Here is a 24,995-nt window from a genome sequence, read left to right as displayed (position 1 = left end):
CATTTTTACAGTCAAAGGTTCTGATAAAAGCCTCCTTTCCAAAATATATAGAGAATTGACTCTAATTTATAAGAAATCAAGCCATTTTCCAATTGACAAATGGTCAAAGGATATGAACAGACAATTCTCAGATAAAGAAATTGAACTATTTCTTATCATATGAAAAGGTGCTCCAAGTCATTATTAATCAGAGAAATGCAAATTAAGACAACTCTGAGATACCACTACATACCTATCAGATTGGTTAGAATGACAGGGAAAGATCATGTGGAATGTTGGAGGGGATGTGGAAAAACTGGGATACTAATACATTGTTGATGGAATTGTGAATCCATCCAGCCATTCTGGAAAGCAATTTGGAACTATGCTCAAAAAATTATCAAACTGTGCATACCCTTTGAACCAGCAGTGTTTCTACTGGGCTTATACCCCAAAGAGATACTAAAGAAGGGAAAGGGCTGTATGAGCAAGAATGTTTGTGGCAGCCCTCTTTGTAGTGGCAAGAATTGGAAACTGAGTGGATGCCCATCAATTGGAGAATGCTAAATAAATTGTGGTACATGAATGTTATAGAATATTATTGTTCTATAAGAAATGACCAGCAGGATTATTTCAGAAAGTCCTGGAGAGACTTACATGAACTGATGCTGAGTGAAATGAGCAGTACCAGGAGATCATTATATACTTCAACAACAATACTATATGATGATCAATTCTGATGTACGTGGTCCTCTTCAACAATGAGATGAACCAAATCACTTCCAACAGAGCAGTAATGAATTGAACCAGCTACACCCAGCGAAAGAACTCTGGGAGATGACTATGAACCCCTACATAGAATTCCCAATCTCTCTATTTTTGTCTGTCTGCATTTTTGATTTCCTTCACAGGTTAATTGTACACTATTTCAAAGTCCGATTCTTTTTGTACAGAAAAATAACTGTATGGACATTTATACATATATTATATTTAACATATACTTTAACATATTTAACATGTATCGTTCTAACTGCCATCTGGGGGAGGGAGTGGGAGAAGGAGGGGAAAAATTGAAACAAAGGTTTTGCAATTGTCAATTCTGAAAAATTACCCATGCATATATCGTGTAAATGAAAAGTTATAATAAAAAAAAAGTTTGTGTCTAGTGTGTATTCTATAATTTCCATTTTGCCACAAATGAGGGGACATCTTTCACTACATATAGGGTCTCACCACATGTAAGCATCATTATGTAAGTTTGAGATATCTCAGATTTCTATGTGGAAATGTCCAACAGGAAATTATTCTAAATTTTTGTTCATTCCCTTTATTACATGTACTGAATCACCAGCTTATCTGGTTCCACAGCAAAAAATGGGACTTTTTGTTATATCACAATACAAGCCAATCATCAATGAGTCACACATTACCAGAAGCAAGCCCTATCCCCTGTGCTCCAAGCTTCCACATAATTACTTGGGACTAAAAATAACAATTATATCAGCAGTTCTCTAAAGTGTAGTCCATAGATTCCTGGGAGAGTGGGACTGAGATCCCTTTTTTTGGGAGAGGATGGGGTCTACAAGGTCAGAATTATTTTCTTTTTTTTTTTTGTATTTCTTATACTATCACAGGATTCCATGGTATCCCTTTCCCTCCTTTCCCTAATCATTGTTCTTTCCATTTATATTGTTACAGCTCTTGTGTATATTATTTTCTTGTTCTCTGCTTATTTCACTCAGCATCCTTTCATGAAAATCTTTCTAAGCTTCCTTGAATTCATCACATATATCATTTCTTACTGTACAGAAATATTCCATTATATTCATATGCTGCAGTTTATTTGACCATTCTCCAAATGATGGGAATCTACTTTATTTCAAATTCTTTAGCTATCACCAAAAAAGTTGCTATAAATATTTTGGAGCATATGGGGACTTTTTTCTTGTCAGTGGCTTCTATGGGATATAAGCTCTTTAATAGACTCTCTGGTTCAAAGCATTTTAGTTATTTTATTTGCATAAAACAAATTGCTTTCCAAAATGTTTATACCACTCTGAAGACCATGACCAAAAAACCCCTGCATAACATTCTTTAAGAGATCATCAAGGACCAGGAGATCATTATATACCTTAACACAATACTGTTTGAGGATGTATTCTGATGGAAGTGGATCTCTTCGATAAAGAGAGCTAATTCAGTTTCAATTGATCAAGGATGGACAGAAACAGCTACACCCAAAGAAAGAACACTGGGAAATGAATATAAACTGCTTGCATTTTTGTTTTTCTTCCCGGGTTATTCATACCTTCTGAATCTAATTCTCTCTGTGCAACAAGAAAACTGTTCGGTTCTGCACACATATATTGTATCTAGGATATACTGTAACCTATTCAACATATAAAGGACTGCTTGCCATCTGGGGGAGGGGATGAAGGGAGGGGAAAAATTGGAACAGAAGTGAGTGCAAAGGATAATGCTGTAAAAAATTACCCTGGCATGGGTTCTGTCAATAAAAAGTTTAAAAAAAAAAAAGAAAAACACTCATATTAAAATATGATTTTCAAATTTTTTTTTATTTTTAATTTTTGTTGTTGGTTTTTTTTTAAAGAGAAAATACTCTGCTTTGAGCCACATGAGAAGAATTGGAGCTCATTATTGAACACCAAACAGATAATTTTGATTATGTTAAATTAAAAAGTTTTTATACAAACAAAACTAATGCAGACAAGATTAGAAGAGAATTTTTCACCATTGACCTTTGCATGTATTTTGAAAATAAAATGCTTCAACAACAACGAAAAAGAATTACTTCCCTAGAGCATTTTGGAACTATGTCCAAAAGGCTATAAAACTGTACATCCAGCAGTGTCTCTACTGGGTCTGTGTCTTGAAAAGATCATTTTCCATTTTTTATTTAGGCAACTGGGATTAAGTGATTTACCCAGGGTCACGCAATTAGAATTCTAAATGTCAGAGACTGGATTTGAATTCAGATTTGAACTTTAGGACCAGTCCTCTATCCATTGTGTCATCTAGCTACTCTAAGGAACTGGAAATAGAGTGGCTGTCCATCAGTTGAGGAATGGTTGAATAAGTTATGGTATATAAATACAATGGAATATTATTATTCTATAATAAATGACAAACAGGCTGATTTCAAAAAAGACTGGAAAATTTTACATAAACTGATGCTAAGCGAAGTGAATAGAACCAAGAGAATACTGTATGTGGCAATAACAAGATTATGTGGTGATCAACTGTGATGGAACACTGTGGTGATTCAAGGCAATTTCAATAGGCTTGTGATGGAATGAATTATCAGCATCCAGAAAAAGAACCATGGAGACAATGTGGATCAGAGCATAATATTTTCACCCTTTCTTGGTGGTTTTTGTTTATTGGTTTTTTTTTTCCTTTTTTTCCCCTTTGATCTGATTTTTTTTTTTTTGTGTGCAGCATGAATATAGAAATATGTTTAGAAGAATTGCACATGTTTAACCTATTGTGGATTGTTTGCTGTCTAGGAAAAAAGGGGAAGAAAGGGGGAAAAATTGGAATACAAGATTTTGTAAAGATGAATGTTGAAAACTATCTTTGCATATATTTGGAAAAATAAAAACCTATTATATATATAAAGAATTACTCCCCCATGTTGAAAAACACTAATGCACTGCTATAAACTGAAGAAATTTTTTTAGAGAGCAATTTGAAGCTATTCCCAAAGGGTTATAAAACTCTGCATGGCCATTGACAAGAACTTATATACACAAAAGTATTTATAGCACCTTTTTTTGTGTGTGTGTTGGCAAAGAATTGGAAACTGAAGGGATGCCTGTCAGAAGGAATATGCATTAACAAATTATAGTATTGGGATGGAATACCATTGGGTATAAGAATAGTTTCAGAAAAACCTGGGAAGACATATAAACTGATGCAAAATGAAGTGAGCAGAAGAACCAGGATTAGATTGTCCACAGTAACAGCAATATTGTATTATACTTAGCTATTATCAGCAATTCAAAAATTCAAGACAATTTTGAGAACTCATAATGAAATTGCCATTCATCTCCAGAGAAAGAAGTGATGGAGACTGAATGCAGATCAAAACATACTTTTTTAAACTTTGTTTTTCTTTTGCAACATGACTAAAATGGAAATGTTTTGCATGATGTTTATAATCTGTATCAAATTGCTTGCCTTCTCAAGAAGGAGAAGAAATGAAAGAAGGGAAGGAGGAAAGAGAATTTGGGACTTAAAATTTTTAAAATGAATGTTAAAAATTCTTTTAAAATACAATTTAAAAAAATATAAACATTTTCTCCTTGGGAAAAAATTATTCCCCTGCTCAAAAATTCCAATGACTTCCCATTGCTTATTAGAATCCAAACTCCTTAGCAGCCTGAGGAATTTGTCCTTTTCTTCTCATAAGGGGGTCTTTCTCAGCTCTTGACCCATGTATGTGGATTTAGTTTCAGCCTTGCATGTATTAAGCACTTTCTGTGTTAAGTACTATGCTTAGTACTTAAGTGGTGAAAGTACAAAGGCAAAGCAAATGAAATAATATAAACCAAACTAAGTCCTACCCTCACTGATTGTATATTCTAACTAGTGAGATAACAGTAAATTACTGTTTTTAAGATATATGCAGAATAAATGGAAGGTAAAAAAGAAAAAAGAAAGTATTAGCTCTAGGGCCCAAGAAAGTTTGAACTAAATCTTGAAAAAAGCTAACAGGAAATCATGAGATGGAGATTAGGGAGAAAAGCATCCTAGAAATAGGAAACAATATGTAAAAGCATGGACAAGAAAATGAGTAGTGTTTGATGAATTGGCAGACAGCCAGTATAGCTGGACCATAGTATATATGAAAAGGAGTCAAGTCTATGAAGACTAGAAAATTAGGAAGGGGCCAGGTTATAAAGGGTCTAAATGCCAAACAGAGGGCTTCTTTATTTGATCCTGGAAGTAAGCTACTCTTGGAGCTACTGAACTGGAGAGGGAATGAGGAGTTGAAGTGAGCCCTTTTTCTTAAATTCTAGCTCTTAATATCTCCCATTCCAGTACAATGGGAAGAATACTTAAATATGCTTCATGTTTCAGATCTCCCAAAAAGGAGTAGAAAGATACAAAACAGATAATGTAGATAAAAGTATAGGGCAAATTTTACTTTCTTTAAACAAAAGAAATGATTAACAACAAAACTAATGTTAAACACTCTCAAAATATGAGCCATTTTCTAATACTGCTAAATAGACATTTTATATATACACTTAGTTGTACTTTGCTTTCCTAATGGCCATATCTCTGGCAAGCTAGGCCAGGAGTGCGACTTTTCCAGTTTGTCGCTCACTGTCTTCTCTTCCAAGAAGTTCTTTAGTCAGAAGGGAAAGGGACCTGTATGTGCCAAAATGTTTGTGGCAGCCCTGTTTGTAGGGGCTAAAAACTGGAAATTGAATGGACGCCCATCAATTGGAGAATGGTTGGGTAAATTGTGGTATATGAATGTTATGGAATATTATTGCTCTGTAAGGAATGACCAGCAGGATGAATACAGAGAGGCTTGGAGAGACCTACATGGACTGATGCTAAGTGAAATGAGCAGAACCAGGAGATCATTATACACTTCGACAAAGATATTGTATGAGGATGTATTCTGATGGAAGTGGATTTCTTTGACAAAGAGACCTAACTGAGTTTCAATTGATAAATGATGGACAGAAGCAGCTACACTCAAAGAAAGAACACTGGGAAATAAATGTGAACTGTTTGCATTTTTGTTTTTCTTCCCGGGTTATTTTTACCTTCTGAATCCAATTCTCCCTGTGCAATAAGAGAACTGTTTGGTTCTGCAAACATATATTGTATCTAGGATATACTGAAACATATCTAACATATATAGGACTGCTTGCCATCTAGGGAAGGGGAAAAATCGGAACAGAAGCGAGTGCAAGGGATAATGTTGTAAAAAAAAATTACCCTAGCATGAATTCTGTCAATATAAAGTTATTATAAAATAAAATAAAATATTAAAAAAAAAGAAGAAGTTCTTTAGTCGTTTCAGGTGGCGTCTCCTACAATACAACCAGTTTGGAAGGATCCAGGAACACCTGACTTCTGCAATTCACAAGGTTGCTTTCAAGGCTAGAAATATCTGTTTCAGGTTGTTTGGTCACACCTGTGCTTTGTGGGATGGCCAAGAAACTATCCAGGATTTGCTATTTCATCAGAAAACAAGTCCTTAAGTGCTTGACCTCATCAATCCCAATAAAGTGGGGCATCTCTGGCCCCCATAGATCCATCTCCACATATGCTCCGTAAGTTGTACCTACAATTTTAATCTTTCTAAGCATGTATTTGAGAATCTCTAGAAATTTACCTTCATTTATCTCTTAGCCAGCTGGCTAAACTTATATAGGGCCTCTTCGGAGTTAGCCTCTTCTCAACGCATGCTCAATTGTTGGTTTATTTGGGGTAAGACGTCAGGTTCGAGGTGCTCCACACCGTTAATTATCGCTCAGGGCCACTAGGTGGCGCAAATGAATACGGCATCAGGCATTCTTCCTGACTTAAATACGGCCTCAGAAATTAATTAGCTATGTGAACCTGGGCAAGTCAGTCAAGCCCCTTTGCCTCAGTTTCCCCATCTGTCAAATAAACTAGATATGAAAATGGGAAACTCCTCCAGTATCTATGCCAAGAAAATCCCAAATGGGGTCACGGGGAGTCGGGATTGATCGAAAGCCACTAGGCCCACTTCCTTCGAGGGGCTGTCGCTGGCAAAGTGCTTGAGACTTCACAGCAGTAGTAGGGAACCCGGAGCATCGGGAAGGGAGGAGGAACGTAGGCGCCACACAAAGAACTGCTCCTGCACTTCCCACCTTCCCAGACCGCATCAAATCCTCAGAAGGCTGTAGAGCTGGGCTAAGTCAGCCTCTCACGTAGCTATCAGAAGCGACGGCGTCATCGCACCGCGCGGAGAGGGAGTGCTGTAGAGACGCTCCTCTGGGTCACGTGCCCAAGAAGCGGCGCCGTGGAGATGGCGGCAACCCGGCGTGAGGGGCGTTCCCAGATAACTGGGGCGCAAGATGGCGCTACCCGTAACGCGTGTGCTGCGTCGTTGGGGACCTGAATGGTGGGGGGCCACGGCCGCCGCCACACGGAGAGGTAGGGCTTTCCTGCTGATCATTCTAGGGGACTTCCTGCTGACTTCCGGTGACCTTTTTCCCGACCACATACTTTCTGGTCCGTCCCTTTACTTGCCCTCCAGCCTCGGTCTGGGGGACGCTTCCGTACGCCCCTCCCCCACGCACGTGTCAGTCTTTCCGATCCTGGGCCCCTGTGTCTATTACGGGGCTAATTTTCTTGTTCCTATACTGTTGGGAGGTCCAGTAAGATGCGTCTATTTGTCTCTGTCCTTGAAGCCACCCCTTTTCTGCTTCCAGTCGTGACCTACCCCCCAAATGTAATTCCACCATTCTTCTGATCTTATGCACGATTCAGACCTCCCTAGTTCCCCTTCCATTCCCAGTTAAGACCTAGGGCCCCTTCTCCCCCGTTATCCTTCAACCCCTCTTCTGCTCCTGATTAGGATCCAGACACTCCAAATGTCAGTCCTCCACTCCATCTCTCCCAGACAAGATCCAGCTCCCCTAATTGCACTTCCCTTTCCAACCTTTCCCACCTCCCCATTTTGAGCTTAGGGTTCTTATCCCAGCCTCTTCCTTTAAATCTCTCTCTCTGATCGCTCTACAGCTATCAGTTTCAAGCTAGAAGAAAAGACGGCTCATACCAGCCTAGCACTCTTCAGGGGGGAGACCGGTGTGAAGTATGGCATGGTAGGGCTGGAGCCCACCAAAGTGGCCCTCAACGTGGAACGCTTTCAGGAGTGGGCTGTGGTGCTGGGTGACACAGCGGTCACCCAGGGTCGGCACTATTGGGAAGTAACAGTCAAGAAATCTCAGCATTTCCGAATAGGTGTGGCTGATGTAGATATACCTCGGGATTCCTGCATTGGTGTGGATGGTCATTCCTGGGTGTTCACCTACGCTCACCGAAAGTGGCATGCCATGTTGGTCAACGAGAGTGCCCCCATAACAGGCATTGGCCAGCCTGAGAAAGTGGGGCTGCTGCTGGACTATGAAGCACAGAGACTGAGCCTGGTGGATACAAACAGGACTACGGTGGTGTACTCCTTAAGGACAGAGTTCCAAGGCCCAGTGGTGCCTGCCTTTGCCCTTTGGGATGGAGAGCTGCTGACCCACTCAGGGCTTGATGTGCCTAAAGGAATCTAACAAGGCTTAACTAGAGCCTTTCCCTGAAGCCCCTTTCTCATGTCCAGCCCAGTTCATTCTAGTTCTCACACTTAGTCAGCCAACAATGTCGGGCACTTGTGCAATACTTTAAATCCATCTGCTGTTCTATTCCTTATAAGGAGACAGCTCTCAGTTCTGCTGGACACATATAGATAGTAGCCTGATTTTGGTGGGGACCAGTTTGGTTAGAGAGAATAACATCTGGGTCTCCCATTGAGCCACTTGCCAGTCTTAGATTTTATCTGTTCTGAAAGTTTGCCCTTGCAGCTCTGCTTTAATTTCATTACTATAATTCTACTTGAGATGTAAACCAAGGTGACTCCCATTTTGTTCATATTTGAATGCTACTAGTTCTGTGTTTTATGGCTTTACCAAATTTCTGCAGAATGAGCCCTTTACGTGTGGCTAGAGGAATGGCAAAGTTGTCAATATATCATTACCCCTTTGTCTGTGGAGTACATGGAGTCTGGACTTTTAACTCATTCACACAAGTGCTTTATTGACTCAGTATGCTGGAGCCTGAGAGCATGGCCCTGACCCCAACAACTTCATAACCATATAACTTGTTAGCTCCACATAGCTGCAACTGTTCCATCTGTGAGTCTTTCTGCCTGTTCACATTCCTACATCTAATCAATCAGTTAAAATTGTGGCAGACAATGAAGAAAACGGGGTTAGCTAGATTATTGGTCGTGGGAATTGGCATTCTTGGGGGTACTATATTTACAAACATTTCCCTCCTTTAGGGATTTTGAAAAGGAGTTGGTGGGCAGGAAGTCTCACCTAACATGTTTGGCAGAGACTTGGAAATTTTCAGCTTTAAACTCAAACGCTAAAACAAATAGTATTCTTTGGGTCATAGACTCATTATCCCCTGCACCCTAATTATAAGAGTGTGATTTTTGCCTTTTCCCTAGAAATGAAAATCTATATAAAGTAAGATTTGAAATATATATATTGGCTAATACCGTATAAATATACATTCTGTACATTGTCTAGCCTCTCCTACTGTAGTAATGGTGGCTAAACACCCTTCATCAAAGGAGAAAGGGAGAGGGCTGGGTTTAACAAAAATATTGATTTGTGTAATTAAAATTTTATTTGATCACAAAATACTTTCTCTGTCTATAAAAGAATTATTAGCAGCATTATATCCTAGCTGAAGGGGGTATAGTACCTTCAGCCTCCTTGAAACCAGTCTCCTCAGCTTTCCCCATTTCTCCTCTGTTTCCTTATTAAGAGGTGTAGGAACCCAGGGCTCTTCATCAGTGCACACTTCCTATCTGTAATATATTTCTTCAACCGAGGAGTCGGGGAGAAGAAACTATACAGACAGTTCTCAAATTATGCAAATTCAACTTCTGTCAGCCCTGTGACTCAGGCTTCCAGCAATCAGGGGCAGGGGGTGTGTGCCAAGGGTCCTCCACTATAGGCACTGAAGCCACTCTGGCTGGGGGTGGGGAAGGGAGGAGACGGCCTGTAGAAGGATCCATTTACTTAAAGGAGAGCTGACTATCTAAGAGAAAACCTAGGTAAACCCTCTGGGAATGCTAAAAGAGTCAAAATACTTACTTACACCACACAGAAACTCAAGCCTTCTGGTCAAAACCCAATTCAAAAACTGATAGTGGCCACTAGGGCTCCTCTGTGGGCTTTGTCTGAAAAGGTAATGGGGGGGTGGGGAGAAGAATAAAATCTGGCTCATGATGAGAGTATGGAGGGGTTGGGGGGATGATAATTCCTCTAAGAGGCTCAGGTCTTAAGACATCAAGCTGACTTCCCCTCTTCCCTCACTGAAGCCAGATAGACTTCATTCCTATTGAAGGAGAGGGTAGTCCCCTTTACACCATGCTCTCTAGGTTTTCCTTAGACAGGGCATCAGCTGCTGCCTCAGCCTGCGTCTCAGACAAAGTATAGGAGTCCTGGTAATCCTGCAGCAATTTGACCACCTCCAGATGGTTGAACTGCACAGCGTCATCCAAGGGAATATTGCCCCACCTGTGAGAGAGAGCACAGTAATCAGATAAATAGGGAATTGGATAGAGATAAAAAGGAACAACTGGTTTCTGCTACTCACCTATCCTTCACAAAAGGATTCACTTTGCAGGCTTCCACCAGGAACTTGACAACCTCCAGATGTCCTGCGGTACCAAGGGAAAACAAGTTAGGCATGGAAGCTTATGACAATCTATTTGGCCTCTTGACCCTTAACGGAGGGATATGTGCAAGGAGGAAATAAAAAGTTTTCCTGTTCCCTTTTAACAACAGAGAATAATTCTGGCTTATAGATTGTAATCAGGCACCTCTAATTTGGTTTTGTATCCTGATAACTATCAGGACAATAGCACTCAATTTGAACAAATGCATACATGTGCTCTAACAGAGTTGGCTTGTTCTTTGTCTGGTGACCCTGAGAGACAATGGAATATAATATGATGACTGATAGAGAAGGGCAATTGTGATGAGATTTCTAACGAGCACCTTTGTTGAGGTAAGAGTAGCTGGCATACACCAGTAAGTGGGCATTTATGATCTGGAGCCCTTGTTAATCTTTCACTTACCTTCTGCTGCAGCCACGTGTAGTGCTGTGCGGGAATCATAGTCCTTCTGTTCCATGTCCATCGCTGACAAGGCAAACCTAGGAGCAATAGCAAAAGAGCTGCTGGTGTCCTTCAGGTGTCACCAGCTGTGTTCCTTCCGAAACAGGACTAGTATTCAGAGAAGTGTAAAGAAAAATGAGGACTTCTGCCATGCCTGAAGTCTCCAGCTCTTCCAGGGGCCTTGGTGTTCCTCTGCTGGATATTCCCAAATAAAAGGGGAGGGAGGATGATGCCCAGAAATAGCAATTCTCAGTCTTGCAAGGTATGTTCACATTCCCAGGGCCCAGCTCTTGGCCTCCCACTTCTGTGCAACAGCACACTAATATAGGTGGCAGCGGGCCCTGACTAAGAGAGTCCTGAATACATTCTTTAACAATCCCAACTGCCACACTCCCTGTGACACCTCAATTAGATCACAACCTCTCTGGGTTGATGTTTTTGACTACATCATCAAAAGGAGTTGGACTGGATGGTTACTGAAGCCCCTCTAGCTCTTCAATTATGATCCTGGGTTTTTATTTTCAGCCACCAGGGTGACAGTACCTTCGAAGAGCTGAAACATCTCCACTGTAGGCAGCAAAAAGCAGGTTCACCACAGTCTTATTCTGGGGGGGGGGAAAAATTAGTTACTTGAGGACAGTAGTGCCATGTACACAGCCCTAATGCATTTAGGCCCTCTTAGATGAACATCACAGATGCTTCCTGCTCAAGGTGTTGGGAGTGTTCTATTTTAGGGATATTTCCTGAATCAACCATGGTATTTCTTACCCGCACTTCTCCTCCTTCACGGCGAGGATCTAGCTTCTTAGCACAATGCCGCAAATTGTCATAGTTATGGAAGTTGAAGAGAGATACCAGCTTCTATAGTCACAGCCAAAGGGAGACACAAAAAGAAACATATAGTAGGTGTTCGACAAATATTTGATTTGAATTGAGAAAGGAATTTTAATATTCCTAAGGTGCAACTTACCTGACAGAAGCTGATACCCCTATGGCTGTTTCCCACCTTGTCCAATGGAGGTGACAGGCACATCAACCCCATGACATTAGGTACCACAAGCAGGATGGCTCCTGACACTGCGGATTTGGCTGGAAGGCCCACCTGGGGGAGCAAAGGTGGGATTGAACATGTGCCAACGTATAGAACTTGGTCATATAATTGCTATGCCCATTTCTTGGACTCCCCCTTGAGTGATTAGTCAAGGATGCTGCTCAGGGTTCTGTGAATATTTTCTTTTTGGAACATTCTCACAACCTATAATTTCCCTTACAGATACACCTCTCCTGTAATACTGCTAACTTGGTCAATAGCTTCCTTTCACATTTAGGTCATTCCTCCCACCCTCTTCCCCCAAAGGCTCTTGCCTAATAACTTCTGCCTCCTGACTGGAAATAAAAAAGAAAGATGAGCCTGTTGACAGAAAATATGGGTAGTTCAGGTAGACTTACGTGAAAGGCAAACTGTCCAGAGAAGTCATACATGCCACAGGAATGCATGAGGCTGAGGGTGTTACGAACAGCCTCAGCACTCAGCACACTCTCACCCGTGATGGGGCAGATTCCACCATTGGCAAGTGTAGCTGCCATGACACTGCCTGATTCACATGTCACCTCCACTGAACATAGCTAGGGAAACAAAGGGTATGGTGGAGGATTATGTAACCATCCATTACCTTCATTTTGGATGGAGAGCAGGGATAGAGGACCCGATGAGAGACGCTTTCTCTACAAGACATCCTTTTCAGCAAAGAATCTTTTGTCTTTAGTTCCCACAGCTCAGAGCTGAAACAAATGTTTTATTTACCTGGAAGTAGAGGTCCAATGCAGCCATCATATCAACTCCCTTAGGAAAACACTGCAGGGGAAGAACAAAAAAAATGCATTACTGCTTTAGGTTGGCACTATTTAGTCAACAGAAATCATAGCTTTTTAAGAAAAATATATTACCATATTAGTCATGTTGGGAAAGAAAAATCAACACAAAAGGGAAAAACCATAAGAGAAAAAACAAACAAGTGAAAATAGCATCTTTTGAACTACATTTAGTTGCCATAGTTCTTTCTCTGGATGCAGATGGCATTTTCCATCACAAGTATATTGTAATTATCTTGGATCATTGTATTGCTGAGAAGAATAAATCTATCAAGGTTGACCATCATACAATCTTTCTATTACTGTTTACAATGTTCTCCTGGTTTTGCTCACTTTACTCAGCATCAGTTCATGTAAATCTTTCCAGGCTTTTCTGAAATCAACCTGCTCATCAATTTTTATAAAACAATAATATTGCATCACATTCATATACCATATATCTTATGCAGCTATTCCCTAATTGATGGGAATCCATTATTAATTTCTAATTCCTTGCCACCACAAAAATTGCACATGTGGGTCCCTTTCTCTCTTTTGATCTCTTTGGAATATAGATCTAGTAGTTGCACTGCTGGATCAAAGAGTATTTGTATTCACAATTTTACACCTTTTTGAGTATAGTTCCAAATTGCTCTTCAGGAAGCTGGAGCAATTCATAACTCCAACATTTTTCCCAGCTCCCCTCCAACATTTGTCATCATTTCCTGTCATTTTAGCCAATCTGGTAGCTGTAAGCTGGTACCTCAGAATTGTTTTAACTGCATTCCTCTAATCAACAGTGATTTAGATTATTTTTTATATGACTATGAATGACTTTAATTTCTTCATCTGAAAGCTATCCTTTGACCATTTATCATTTAGGGAATGACATATTCTTTTAAATTTGACACAGTTCTCCCATATATTTTAGAAATGAAGCCTTTATCAAAAAGATTAGGTGTAAAAATTGTTTCCCAGCCTTTTGCTTCCTTTCTAATCTTGGTTGTGTTAGTTTTGTTGATTTGTTGGTTTGATTTAGTTTTTAATTTAATCAAAATTTAATGCCTTTTGATTTCACAATATTCTCTATTTCTTGTTTGGTCATAAATTCCTCCCTTCTCCAGAGCTCTAAGAAGTTAACTATTCCCTTCTCTTCTAAATTGCTTATAGTTATTACCCTTTATGGCTAAATCATAAACCCATTTTAATCTTATCTTGATGTAGGGTGTGAGATGTTGGTCTATGTCTAATTTCTGACACTGTTTTCCATCTTTCTCAGCAAGTTTTGTCAAACAGTGAGTTTTTATTCCAGAAGCTGGAGGCTTTGAGTTTTATCAAATAGTAAGTTACTATGGTCATTGACTATTGTGTCATGTGTACCTAACTATTCCAATGATCCACCATTCTATTGTTTAGCCAGTACCAAATGGTTTTGATGACTCCTACTTTTAAGTCTGGTATGGTTGGCCACCTTCTTTGCATTTTTTTTTTCATTAATTTCCTTGACCTTTTATTCTTCCAGATGAATTGTTATTTCTTCTAGCTCTATAAAATAATTTTTGGCAGTTTGATTGATATGACACTGAATAAATAAATTGAGTTAGGTAGAATTGAAAATTTTCCAGTTAGTTAGATATGACTTTATTTGTGGGAAGTGTTTTCTAATTGTGTTTATTTGACTTTGTCTTGGCAGGTAGACACTCAAATATTTTATTTTATATTTATATTTTAAATATAATTTCTCTTCTTATCTCATGTTGCTGGACTTTGTTGGTAATATATAGAAATACTGAAGACTTATGTGGGTTTATTTTATATCCTGAGACTTTGCTAAGGCTATTCCAAGTTCTCTAAATATACCACCATATCATCTGCAAAGAATGATATTGTTTTATTTTTTTGTTGCCTATTTTGATTCATTTTATTTTTCTTCTCTTATTGCTAAAGTTAGTATTATATTGAATAACAGAGGTGATAATAGGCATCCTTATTTCACTCTTGATCTTACTGGGAAGGTTTCTAGCTTATCTTCATAACATAGAATGTTTGCTAATGGAATTCATAGCTTTTCAGTCCAATTCCTATACACCAGCAGAGCTTCTGCCCCTTTGGTTTTAAAAGAATTTTTACTAACTCTCCCTCCTCCCCTCCACTTCCCCAACATCATCTATTACCTTCTTTTCCTTGAGATAATAACCAATTGCATAATTCCGATCCCCAGTTTCCTTTTCTGACTGGAACCTGTAGCAAAAACTATAGTTAGTAATTCTAAAGTTTAGAGTAAGTCATAAAAAGAGAAAATATTTTCTCTGGATTGGGGGAAACATATCATAGATATCCTACTAAACTTTTAACCCTGAGCAGGGAAGGATTGTTGTTTTACAGTGTAGGCCATAGAAAACATTCCAATAAGCTATTCTAATAGGACTAGACTAGAAAACATCTAGGACATGGATGGAACCTAGACGTCTTAACCATTATCAACCTCAATCCATTATCTACTGAAAAAAATTGCTATACTTTAATGAAATGAAACGCTAATATTAAGTTACAGTACAGGGGTATAGCAGAAACCCCCCAAATATCCTTAGATTTCTCCTTCTCCCCAAAATAATCTTTCATGGAGTCTTACGTAGCATTGCTGAAACCCATATATTCATTTCCTGCCATTTTGTTCAGATACTGCAACACCTAGAAGAAAATAAGAAGAAGCAGGAAAATATTCCACTTAAATAATGAAAACCTCTACTCTAACAAGGACCAAATTGACAAGGTCTTCTGAATCACTCAATATTGATCCCAATTTAGCTATAGAGCTTAGGAGCTTTAAAGAGTTTCCCAAATCAAGGCAAGGGCAAGCAGCTTCCCACACCTCAGAAAATAAGGGTCATAATCTGAATTGGTTGTTGAGAATATTTTGTATGGCAGCAAGGGAACTTACAAAATCAAACTTCTCTGCTTTATTGCAGTCCATCTGTAACAAGAGACATATTATCAGCATAGGATGGGGTGATAAACTCAGGGTAGACACAGAGGAATCTGGTAGGGGAAGAGGATTGATCTTGATGGAGACATGGTAGGAATAAAGGTAGGGAATAAGATCAGAACACATATGACCTAGAGTGGCCAGCATTGAGCAATAATGAGGGGACCACTTCCCTACACCAATGTGCTGCCTAGAGGGTCAAAAACACAGGCTTCTATACCTCAGTAGTGGGGGAAGGGCAACCTGGTACCACCTTCTTCAACAGGGGCTGCGATTGGCTCCCAGGGTGTCGCTGCCCTCAGTGTTATTGCTCAAGGCTTGGGAGGCCTACAGCTGGTGGGCCAGTCTGATACCCCCTGCCCAAGGCCAACTCAACAGTTCCAGGTGACTGTAATAGCTGGTTTTGTTCAGGCCATTCACCCTCTCTCCTGTCTACTCCCTCACCCTGATGTGGCCAATCAGCACAGAAAGGTGCTGTCCTCCCCCTGGTCCTGGCACTTAGCCTTTGTGATCAGGGAGGTAGCTAGAGCCTTTTCTCTTCTCTACTGACCAAGGTCTTATATGAGGGCAGGGAATGTATTCGTTGTACTGGAACTTTTCCAAAGAAATGATAAGATCAGGATCCTTACACTATCTCCATACTCCCTTTGGGGAATCAGAGCTAGGTGTAAGCTTATTTTAAGAGTTGGCTAAGACAAAGAGGTGTTACACTTTGCCTCATCGAAAAATGGGGACTTCAGAGCCAGAGACACTTGAAGGATGAATAGTTCTGGCAGTATTTTTGAACTGAGGTCAGGACCCTTACCTTTATCAGAGAACTCACAACAATGGCACCAGCATTTACCATTGGATTATGAGGGATTCCTGGGGAGACACAATCCACCCAAAGCTCTATCAGTGGGGGGTCTAGACATGACTGCTTCCCACCCTCTACTGCTCTCAGTCCTCTCATTTTGTTGGTTAGTTTGAAATTCACAGACATTTTCCTGAGAAGCTGGAAAATACTTAGCTAAAAGAATGGTCAGAGAAGCACGTGGAGAGGGGATTAAGACTGATGGAAAGCAAGAAGGAAGGGCAGAAAAGTAGCAGCATATGCTTTGGTCTGACTTGTGATAGCTCTCACCTTCCTCATTGAGGGAAAGCTTGTTGTAACGTAGACCACTGGGCTCTTTGCCCACATATTTATGCACATATTCAGTGCCCAGGTTGCTGACAGATATGGCATAAGTGAGGGGCTTCACACAGGACTGTAGACAGAAGGGGATCTTAGTCTGTCCTACTGAGTGCCTATAGATAGAGAAAAGCTATGAAAAGGGTGGCCTTAGTCCTGCAACTCTTCCCTTCCTGCTACTTCTTTCCCCTTCCCCAGCATCCTCACCTTTGTCCATCCACTGTGCATAATGAGACACCCCATAGATCAGGATCTGACTTGGCTAGCTGGGGAATGTAGGCCGCCACCTGGGCAAGAGGAAATTTGGGGGACAGAGAGTAAGAGGAGAAAGATGGGGTGAAGGGAGAGAGGGTGAAAGGGAAAGAATAAATTTAAAGTAAAGGATGCCAGGACAGTTGATAACCTAAGTTAAAATTTCATGTAATCATGGAGTTCAATTTATCTCTCAGAGGTCATCTAGTTCAATAGGAATCCCCTTGACCACATTCCCAATAAGTAATTATTCAGCTTCTAGTTGAAGGCTTCAAGCCTTCACATCTTTCAGCTTTTCAAATACATTTGACAAACTATGGCTTTTTTCATGTTTCCACCTCCAGCCCAAAGTAATTTATTATGTATTTTGGAGGATGCCTCACTTTTATGATTCTCTAAGCATGCTAAGGAGCAGCTTGGACATTATCTTTACCTATAGGAAGGAACAAAAATGGAAATCCTTGGAGCTACTTCCTTTAGATGTATGTACATTATCTTCCAATAGTTTCCTTTAGATATCCACTTTTATTAAATTGCCAAATCTTTATGGTAGTTAATCATTGCCTTCCCTCCTGGGAACCTCAGAAACTTTACTGAACTGGGATCTGGCGGGGGGTAGGGGCGAAGAAGAGGGGACTGCCATTTGGCTTTTAATCATTCACAATCCTCTTCCTTTAGTCACAGAAGACCTTAGAGCATACAAGATCCTATTTCCTTTCCCTCCATTGCCCTGTTCCTCACCTTGCCTCCTGTGCGTTCTTTGGTCTCCTCAAAGATGCGATCCACATGGTCTGTGAACTCCTCAAAATCGGGAATAACAAACTTCTTTCGGAATGCTTGGGTCAAGAGCACAATGTTGCTGCTCACACATCTGGATCACACAATCACAACTAAATCAGGGAGATGAACTTAAAAGATGACACCACCCGTTGTACAAGTCGCTTTTAGGTTGGGGGAAGGAACAGTAAGATCAGAGCTGTGCTAGAGCTTGGGCCTAACTTCCTGTGAAAACTTTGGGTCTATCCCAATCTCTCTGAGCCACAATTTCCTCATCTATAAAAACATATTGGATGAAGTGATCTCTAAAATATTTTCTGGTTATAATATCTTATAAATTTGTGGGGTTTGAATAGAAGTGAGAAAAGTGCTCTTGTACCCAGGCTCTTACTTCCTAAAGAGATCACGGTCTAAAAGACCTCCACTGCTGGATTCTCGAACCATTCGACGCATCTGACTCATACAGTCCCGAAGCCGGGGATCTGATGTCTGCAGCCCAGTGGCTCTCAGTGCCTTCAGGGGAAAGAGAGTGCTCCATAAGCTCCAGGATAAGCTCTCTATCCTTTTCTAACCTACTACCTTTACCAGCCCACATTTAACTACATATTCTGAAACATGGTGAGATTGTTTTCCTACTCTAAGCCTTTTACTAATAGAGCTAAGACCAAGGGGTATGAATTAGAATGAGGTAGATTTCACTTCAAGCTAAGGAAAAATGGAGTGGATATTCAGTGAATTTCCTAAAATTGTAGGTCTTCAAATAAGAGTCTGGACAGAATCAATATGGCTTTCTGGATGCTATAGAGGTGACTGATTCATGCTTTGTACATAGAACTTCTGAGACAGGTTCCTTTAAACTCTAAGATTCTATATCTATGAGAGTATTGGAGTAGCTCCATTATTGGTTTTGATCATAAAGAAAAGTAAAATTTCTATACTTGGTTCTGTTCACTGGTTCATAGTTCAAAGGCCCAAGATCAGAAGGTAGTTCTCTTGGAAATTATCCTAGATTGACCAAGAAGGTCAATAGGCATGGCTGAGACAATTAACCGAGTAGTTCTGATACCACTAGTTACTTAACCTCATGTATTATAGGTTCCCAACAGTAGTTTTGCATGCATGCTGCCCTCTTTTTTCTCCTACTCCTTCAGAAATTGGGGAGCTGAATAGGGGAAGCTGAAGAATAGCTCACAGCAGTGAACTTATGGATGGCGATCCTTTCTTGTCCTTCAGCAATGGTGTAGAAGAGCAGGTCACCCAGGCGGGAGAGCATCCCACTTTCTGATGAATCACTGTTTGGAAGTGTGAATAAATGGAGAGATCTGAGGTCTTGGACACATTCTCTAGATTTCTCTCAATCCTTCTAAAAGCAGAGGTTAAGAACTATTTTATGAATTGAAATACAAATGGCTACATGTCAGATATGCAGGAACATCCCTTTTCCCCCACTCCCATCCCACCCCGCAAAGTGTATTTCCTACTTTTGTCACAGTGTCTAAAATTCCACTATTAGAGGTTTGTAGGTTTGTTTTTTTGGATCTTGAAGATTTTTCATTCTTCAAATATCTCTTATTAAGAACCTATATCTCTAATACTCCTGAGAGAGGGAATACCTTGAGGTAACTCCTAGGGGGATAAATCTATCATATGCTTTCACCTCCAACAGTCACTTGGAATCAATATCCTTCAGATATATGGGATAAACATTGGCAAAAAGAAAGGAAAGAGGAAAGTATCTTTACTGGCCAAGCCTGGCTCTGGGAAGAGTCTAGGTAAGAAGGGAGTGGCTAACTCTCTATGAGGGAAGGGAATAGAAAAGAAAGTTGACCTCAGTTCTGAAGGGGACAAGAGCGTAGAGTTTTGGCAAAATGGTATTTCTGCTTAAGGAACAAAAAGGTACAATTTTGGGGTCCAAAAGAGAGTGCTTTTCTCCTCTCTCATGTCTCCATCTGGGAACCTCCAGTTTTAATGTCACTCCACAACATTCATCACTCAGAGAACACAAGTCCTAAGACAATACTGAAAGACAATTAAATCTTGTATCACACCAGGAGACAAACAGGAGCAACTTTTCTTCCCCATTCCCATTGTACTTTTATTTTGTATTTTGGGAAGAAAAGGTGGGAAGAGAGGCAGGGAAGAAGTGTGTAAAAGGGAGCTGAATTAGCTTTTATTTCATGACATTGGAAAGCTAACACTTTGATTACTAGTTTTCTTATTTTATTGCTTTTTTCTATTAAGAGAGAGAAAGGGGGGACACAAGAGAATCTGAGGGGGCTCATTCTTTAAAATTTAAGTGTTTTGATCTCCTTGGAGAAGAAGGGCAATAAAACAATGTTATCTTCATCTTTTCTTACTCACTTAGGAAGGACAGCTAGGTGGCTCAATGGACAGAGTGCTGAGCTTCCAGGCAAGTAAATCTGAGTTCAGCCTCATACTCACTGTGTGATCCTGGGCAAGTCACTTAACCTGTTTGCCTTAATCCACTGGCAGAGGAAATGGCAAATCATTCCAGTGTCTTTGCCAAGAAAATTCTATATGGGATCCCAAAGAGTTGGACACGACTGAACAACAAACCCTATCAGGTTTAGACTATAATACACTAGGGACACTTGCTGGCTGTACTAGGAAGGAGTAGGGTAGATTTCTTAAGTTTTAATATGTGACACTTGTGTAAGTTTAAATACCCCCCCCAATATTTAACTCTTAAGTAAACATTTTGGAAAGAATATCTTTACCCTTTTTTTTTTTTTAATGAAATAAATATCAGGAGTGGGGAATCTTTTTTTCATGACCCTTCTCTACAATATAGGTTTTGGGTGGCATTATATCTATTTCTATATGTCTATTTCTGGCATATATATCTATTTGGCACGCAGAGCCAAAAGAGAGGACTGATTTTATATAGACCTGTATATATCTACATATGTATTTTATATCTACATATGTATACATACACATATGTATGTGCATATGTATAAATCTTTGAGAATCCTACTTTTCCCATCCTACCTCTCTGTCTGGCATCCCTAGTCTAAACAGGAAGGAGGAAGAGATAAACTGGACAGGAAGGTTTAGCACCAGTAAAATTTCCTAGGCAGGGAAGAAAGGTGCAGACTCACACAGACTCCCTAAAGAATGGGGACATCTGGGGTAATGGAGAAAGGCCAGCATATAAGTACTGGCACATAAGCAAACAAGGTCCTAGTCTGACTTTCTGGCTGACTCTAAACTGGGGAAAGCTAATTCTCAATGAATTAATTCCACTGCAAGGGGAAGGGGGGGAAGGGCAGGAAGAGAACCTGCATTTATTAAGTGACTACTATGGGCCAGGCACTGTGCTTCTCAAATATTATTTTATTCCATTCTCATAAGACTGTGAGGTAAGTACAAAGAAGTTCTCCTTTTGAATAAATCTACCCTATTCTGTAAGCTTTGGGACCTTAATTTATGGCCTATATAAGTGTAGCCTGTATGAAAATACACACACACACTCCACATTCTCCTAAGCTTGAGCTAATGCAGCAATAACAAACCCCATTACTCCTGCACCCAGACCAGGTAACACAGGGAAGGCATAGATACACATCCTTATGCATTTACGTATGTGTATATACATATATCTCAAATGCACACATATATCAGACAAAAAAAATTACCCAAACATTGCCCCTTCCCCCCATCCCCTACATGCAGATACTTAACTAGAGATGTACTCTACATGTAATTACCGTCCAATCCTCCCTCCCCCCCCCCCCCCCGTTCGGCCCACCTCCCCGCCCCATACCAAACATTATAGAGGAGACAATATACGTACTAAACAGCCCTGGTTACACTAGGTTGGAATTGGGAAGAAAAGGTGGGAAGGGGAGAAAGAAGTAGAATTAGAGAGAAGTGGAAAATAGACTCTGGGGCAATGCGCTGCCCATCTACGCACCTTGCTAACGCACATTCTGGGGGGTCAATAAGACTTAACCCCCGTCCTGAAGGACTCCGCAGGATTGCCCGAGTGGGGCGGACCCAAACCCCTAAATCCCAAGGTAAGGGCATCACGATGTAGCTCGGTGGGAGAGAAGAGTCAGAAGGGAGAAGGTGGGGGTGGTTGGAGAACTGGAAAGAGAGGAGAGCGCTTCCCAGAGGAGGAGGGAGAAAAGGCGCTGGAGCCTGGGGCGCTGTCGCGACGATGCACCCCCCCTCCCCCGCGTCCCCCACTCCTTCCGCCTTACTGTTCCTTCTGATGCTGCGGCTGGTGGCTGTTCAGCATCTTCCTGCCTTGTGTCGCGGCGGCTTCATTCAGATGGTGGCGAACGCTCCTAATGGGGAGGGGACCCCGAGCCAGGGGACCCCATCCTCCTCGCCCGGGGGGCCGTCCCCCTGGCCCGTGCAGAGCTCCACGGAGAGCCCGCAGGGAGCGCATCCCCGTGCCTCCAGCAATGGGTTTCGCGAGCGAGCGCAGTAGCCTCTCTAAAGGAGCCGGTTGGGTGGGGCTGGGAAAAGATTGTGGTAAAGAAGTGCAGAAGGAGGTGCCAGGTATAGGTGAGGTTGGGGGGAGGCAACTGGGGGAGGGTGACTGTCTCTTTACAGATCCCTCCAACAGCAGTGACTGTCAGCCCCCCAAAATGACCCTAAGTACGTTCGAAGGCGGAGGAATAGGGGGAAGGAGGAGTAAGAACGGGGGGCGGGGGGAGAAGAGCGAGGGGCGGGATGGGCAAGGGTCGAATCCAATAAGCGAGTAGAGGGAGGGAATTAGGGTGGGCGTGAGGAAAAGGTGAAACAGCCCAGTAATGGGAGGAGGGGGTGTTGCAGAAGACCGCTTCTCTTCGGACTTCTCTCACTCCTCCCCATTCTGGCCCCGCCCCGCCCCACCCCGCCCCGCCCCACCCCGCCTCGCCTCACCCACGCGATTCTGCGCCTGCGCTCCAGTTTGCGCGGCTCGCACCTCGCGTTGCCAGAGCGTTGGAATACAGAGGCGTTCGAGGATCCACGAGGAGGACCGGGATGATGGAGGTCACCAGAAAAGGGGAGCGGCGAGGCCCTGTAGCGGAAAATGCGGGTGAGCTCTCCACTGAATCGTTAGGAGGTCACTTCTTTCCACGGACATCCTGACCGCCTTCTCCGGGCAAGGCTCTTGGGAGAAGGGAAACCAAAAGGATCTGATTGAAAGCAGAGAAGCATTCCCTCTTTTTTCCCACTCCTCCCAGGATGGGGCCCAGACTTGGGTCCAAAGATCTAGGTTTTAGTCGGGGCCCCACTGCCGACCTGGCATAGCTGGAGGTGGGCGAAGGACGCAGTCCGTTCCCCCCTGAAGCTGATGGACTCTCCTCAGTAAGGAAGGGCCGCGTAACTCGGGCTCCACCCACCTCACCTGGCTTATTGTGAGGATCCCGGGAGACTACTAGTGAGAGGGTTTGAGGGTCAGCTGATGGCCCTATGCCCAGGGAAGAATGGGGAGAAAGGAGCTGCTTTCCTTTAATGAAGTCGATTTACTCTCTGATCATAAAGGTACAAACTGTCCTCGTTCTGTTTGAAAGACCCTTCCTCCTCCCCCCAACCCTGAAGATGGATTGTGTACAAGTGGTCCTATCAGGATAAATGGACCACTGATCTAGGATTGCCCTGAATTGGTTTGAGTTAGTGGGGATGAAAAGAAGGGGAACCAAAAGGCAAGACAAATGAGTATATGTTTAAATCTATTCCTTCTGGACATTGTTATATAAGTGAAAGCGAATTAAAAATACCAAGGCAGGCAGTTAGTTGCCTTTTGGAATTTAGCTAACTGTTAAAAGCGTAATAAATTTTTGCTCCTTAACTTGGAGGAAAAAAAATACCAAAGGGCAACCTTTAAGGGGAAAAGAAGTCTCAAAATGGCAGCCCAAAGTTTGTGTGGAAGGAATTTGGGGGAGAATGTGGGATAAAACTGCCTTTTTGTCTTGTTTATGGTATTTTTTTCTTTTTAATGGATTGATTATGGTGTACAATTAAGCCCCATCTTTTGAATAAGGCTGGTAGGTTCCTTCTCCCTTTGCCCATCTGTCCTATCTAGGGAAGGATTTGTGAAAAGTTGGGAGAGAACTCTTTTAAGTGTTAAGGCCTGTTTTTGGTGCAGATGATCATATTCTTGTTCAGTTTTCCATATAACTTTAATTTTCCCTATTTGACAAATGTTGTAAAGAGAGGAATTTGTGTTAGGGTTGCTCTCTGAATCTAAATCTGGGCAGGGCTCTTGGGAGAAGGGAGATACTGAAAACAGAAAGGATCTAACTGAAGGCAGAGAAGCACCCCTCTTTCTCCCCCTCTCCCAATATGGAGCCCCAGACTTGGGGTCCGATGATCTAGATTTGAGTCCAATCTGGCCTAGAATTTATCAAAGCTTATTAAACTGTGGGTCATTAACCTATGTATGGTGGAATAATTGAATGTGGGGGATCATGAGATTATGATTTATTATCTATACATGTTGGATTTGTGTACCTGTTTTGTAAAGCTGTATATCCAGGGTTGCATAAAAATTTCTTGAATGAAAAGGGGTCACAAGTAGAAAAAGTTTAAGAAGCCCTGGCCTCGATGACTTCTTTCCAATACTGTGATTGTGCATATATCTGTGAAATGCTTTCATCTTCTCAAGAGAAGATGCTGTGTAAATTTATAATATTAAACCTCATCTGAGAGGTAGTGTGACAGTAGATAAGAAATACTAATCTTGGGGTCAGAAAGATTGGGTTTCAAATCTTTCACCTGATACATAATGACTGTGTGACCCTGGGCAAGTCTCAACTTCTCTTAAATTGCAGAGCAAGTAGCAGATACATTCTATACTGGTAGCGGAAATTTATTTACTGGAAATTCCATAGACTAATAGAGCCACAGGTCTTTTCCAATAAATTAAAAACTCACCTAGAAGTTGGTTAAAATCATCCTTTTTTGGATTTCCAATAACAGGAAATACCCTGTCCATTTTTGGACAGTTCATATTGTTAGCCAAATTTTCTTTTTTTTTTTTCTTTTTAAAAGTTTTTATTTTCAAAACATATCTATAGATAGTTTTCAGCATTTTCCCTTGCAAA

The 24,995-nt window shown here is 41.2% G+C and overlaps 2 protein-coding genes across 4 annotated transcripts; one reads left to right on the top strand and one right to left on the bottom strand.

Moving 5' to 3' along the window:
• Positions 1 to 6,999: 6,999 nt before the first annotated feature.
• SPRYD4 (SPRY domain containing 4) lies at positions 7,000 to 9,407 on the top strand. The gene is made up of 2 exons (XM_052001206.1): positions 7,000 to 7,146; positions 7,735 to 9,407. The coding sequence occupies exons 1-2, from the start codon at positions 7,068 to 7,070 to the stop codon at positions 8,271 to 8,273; spliced, it is 618 nt and encodes a 205-aa protein (XP_051857166.1). The 5' UTR covers positions 7,000 to 7,067; the 3' UTR covers positions 8,274 to 9,407.
• Positions 8,767 to 22,736, bottom strand: GLS2 (glutaminase 2). Of its 3 annotated transcripts, none has more exons than XM_052001196.1 (18): positions 22,158 to 22,736; positions 19,124 to 19,223; positions 18,323 to 18,444; positions 17,896 to 18,025; positions 17,110 to 17,189; positions 16,855 to 17,018; positions 16,537 to 16,595; positions 15,687 to 15,719; positions 15,378 to 15,436; positions 14,920 to 14,986; positions 12,699 to 12,749; positions 12,344 to 12,520; positions 11,865 to 11,996; positions 11,663 to 11,755; positions 11,438 to 11,499; positions 10,856 to 10,932; positions 10,372 to 10,435; positions 8,767 to 10,292 (listed from the first exon to the last, which is right to left on the bottom strand). In XM_052001196.1, exons 1-18 carry the CDS (start codon positions 22,346 to 22,348, stop codon positions 10,136 to 10,138), a joined length of 1,818 nt encoding a protein of 605 aa, XP_051857156.1. In that variant the 5' UTR covers positions 22,349 to 22,736; the 3' UTR covers positions 8,767 to 10,135. The 3 variants fall into 3 exon arrangements, with proteins under 3 accessions (XP_051857156.1, XP_051857157.1, XP_051857158.1); XM_052001197.1 differs by lacking the exon at positions 22,158 to 22,736 and adding an exon at positions 21,869 to 22,146; XM_052001198.1 differs by lacking the exons at positions 16,855 to 17,018; positions 17,896 to 18,025; positions 18,323 to 18,444; positions 19,124 to 19,223; positions 22,158 to 22,736 and having other exon boundaries at positions 17,110 to 17,191.
• Between the last annotated feature and the right edge of the window lie 2,259 nt (positions 22,737 to 24,995).

Source organism: Antechinus flavipes, chromosome 5 (genome assembly GCF_016432865.1).
Source record: "Antechinus flavipes isolate AdamAnt ecotype Samford, QLD, Australia chromosome 5, AdamAnt_v2, whole genome shotgun sequence".
In the NCBI taxonomy this organism is placed as follows: Eukaryota; Metazoa; Chordata; class Mammalia; order Dasyuromorphia; family Dasyuridae; genus Antechinus; species Antechinus flavipes.
Note: the sequence above shows the minus strand (reverse complement) of the source record. Positions and strands in the feature narration are given on the sequence as shown.

Bases quoted from the DNA above. Each gene is read 5' to 3' on its own strand.
- GLS2 (XM_052001196.1), bottom strand. From the start codon at position 22,348: ATGCGCTCCCTGCGGGCTCTCCGTGGAGCTCTGCACGGGCCAGGGGGA. The intron at 12,750-14,919 runs GTAATAGATGAT...CTTCCCCTGCAG, and splicing joins ATTATCTCAAGGAAAAGAAG to TGTTTTCCTAAGGGAGTTGA. The intron at 11,756-11,864 runs GTAAGTTGCACC...CTGTGACTATAG, and splicing joins GGGGTATCAGCTTCTGTCAG to AAGCTGGTATCTCTCTTCAA.
- SPRYD4 (XM_052001206.1), top strand. From the start codon at position 7,068: ATGGCGCTACCCGTAACGCGTGTGCTGCGTCGTTGGGGACCTGAATGG. The intron at 7,147-7,734 runs GTAGGGCTTTCC...ATCGCTCTACAG, and splicing joins GGCCGCCGCCACACGGAGAG to CTATCAGTTTCAAGCTAGAA.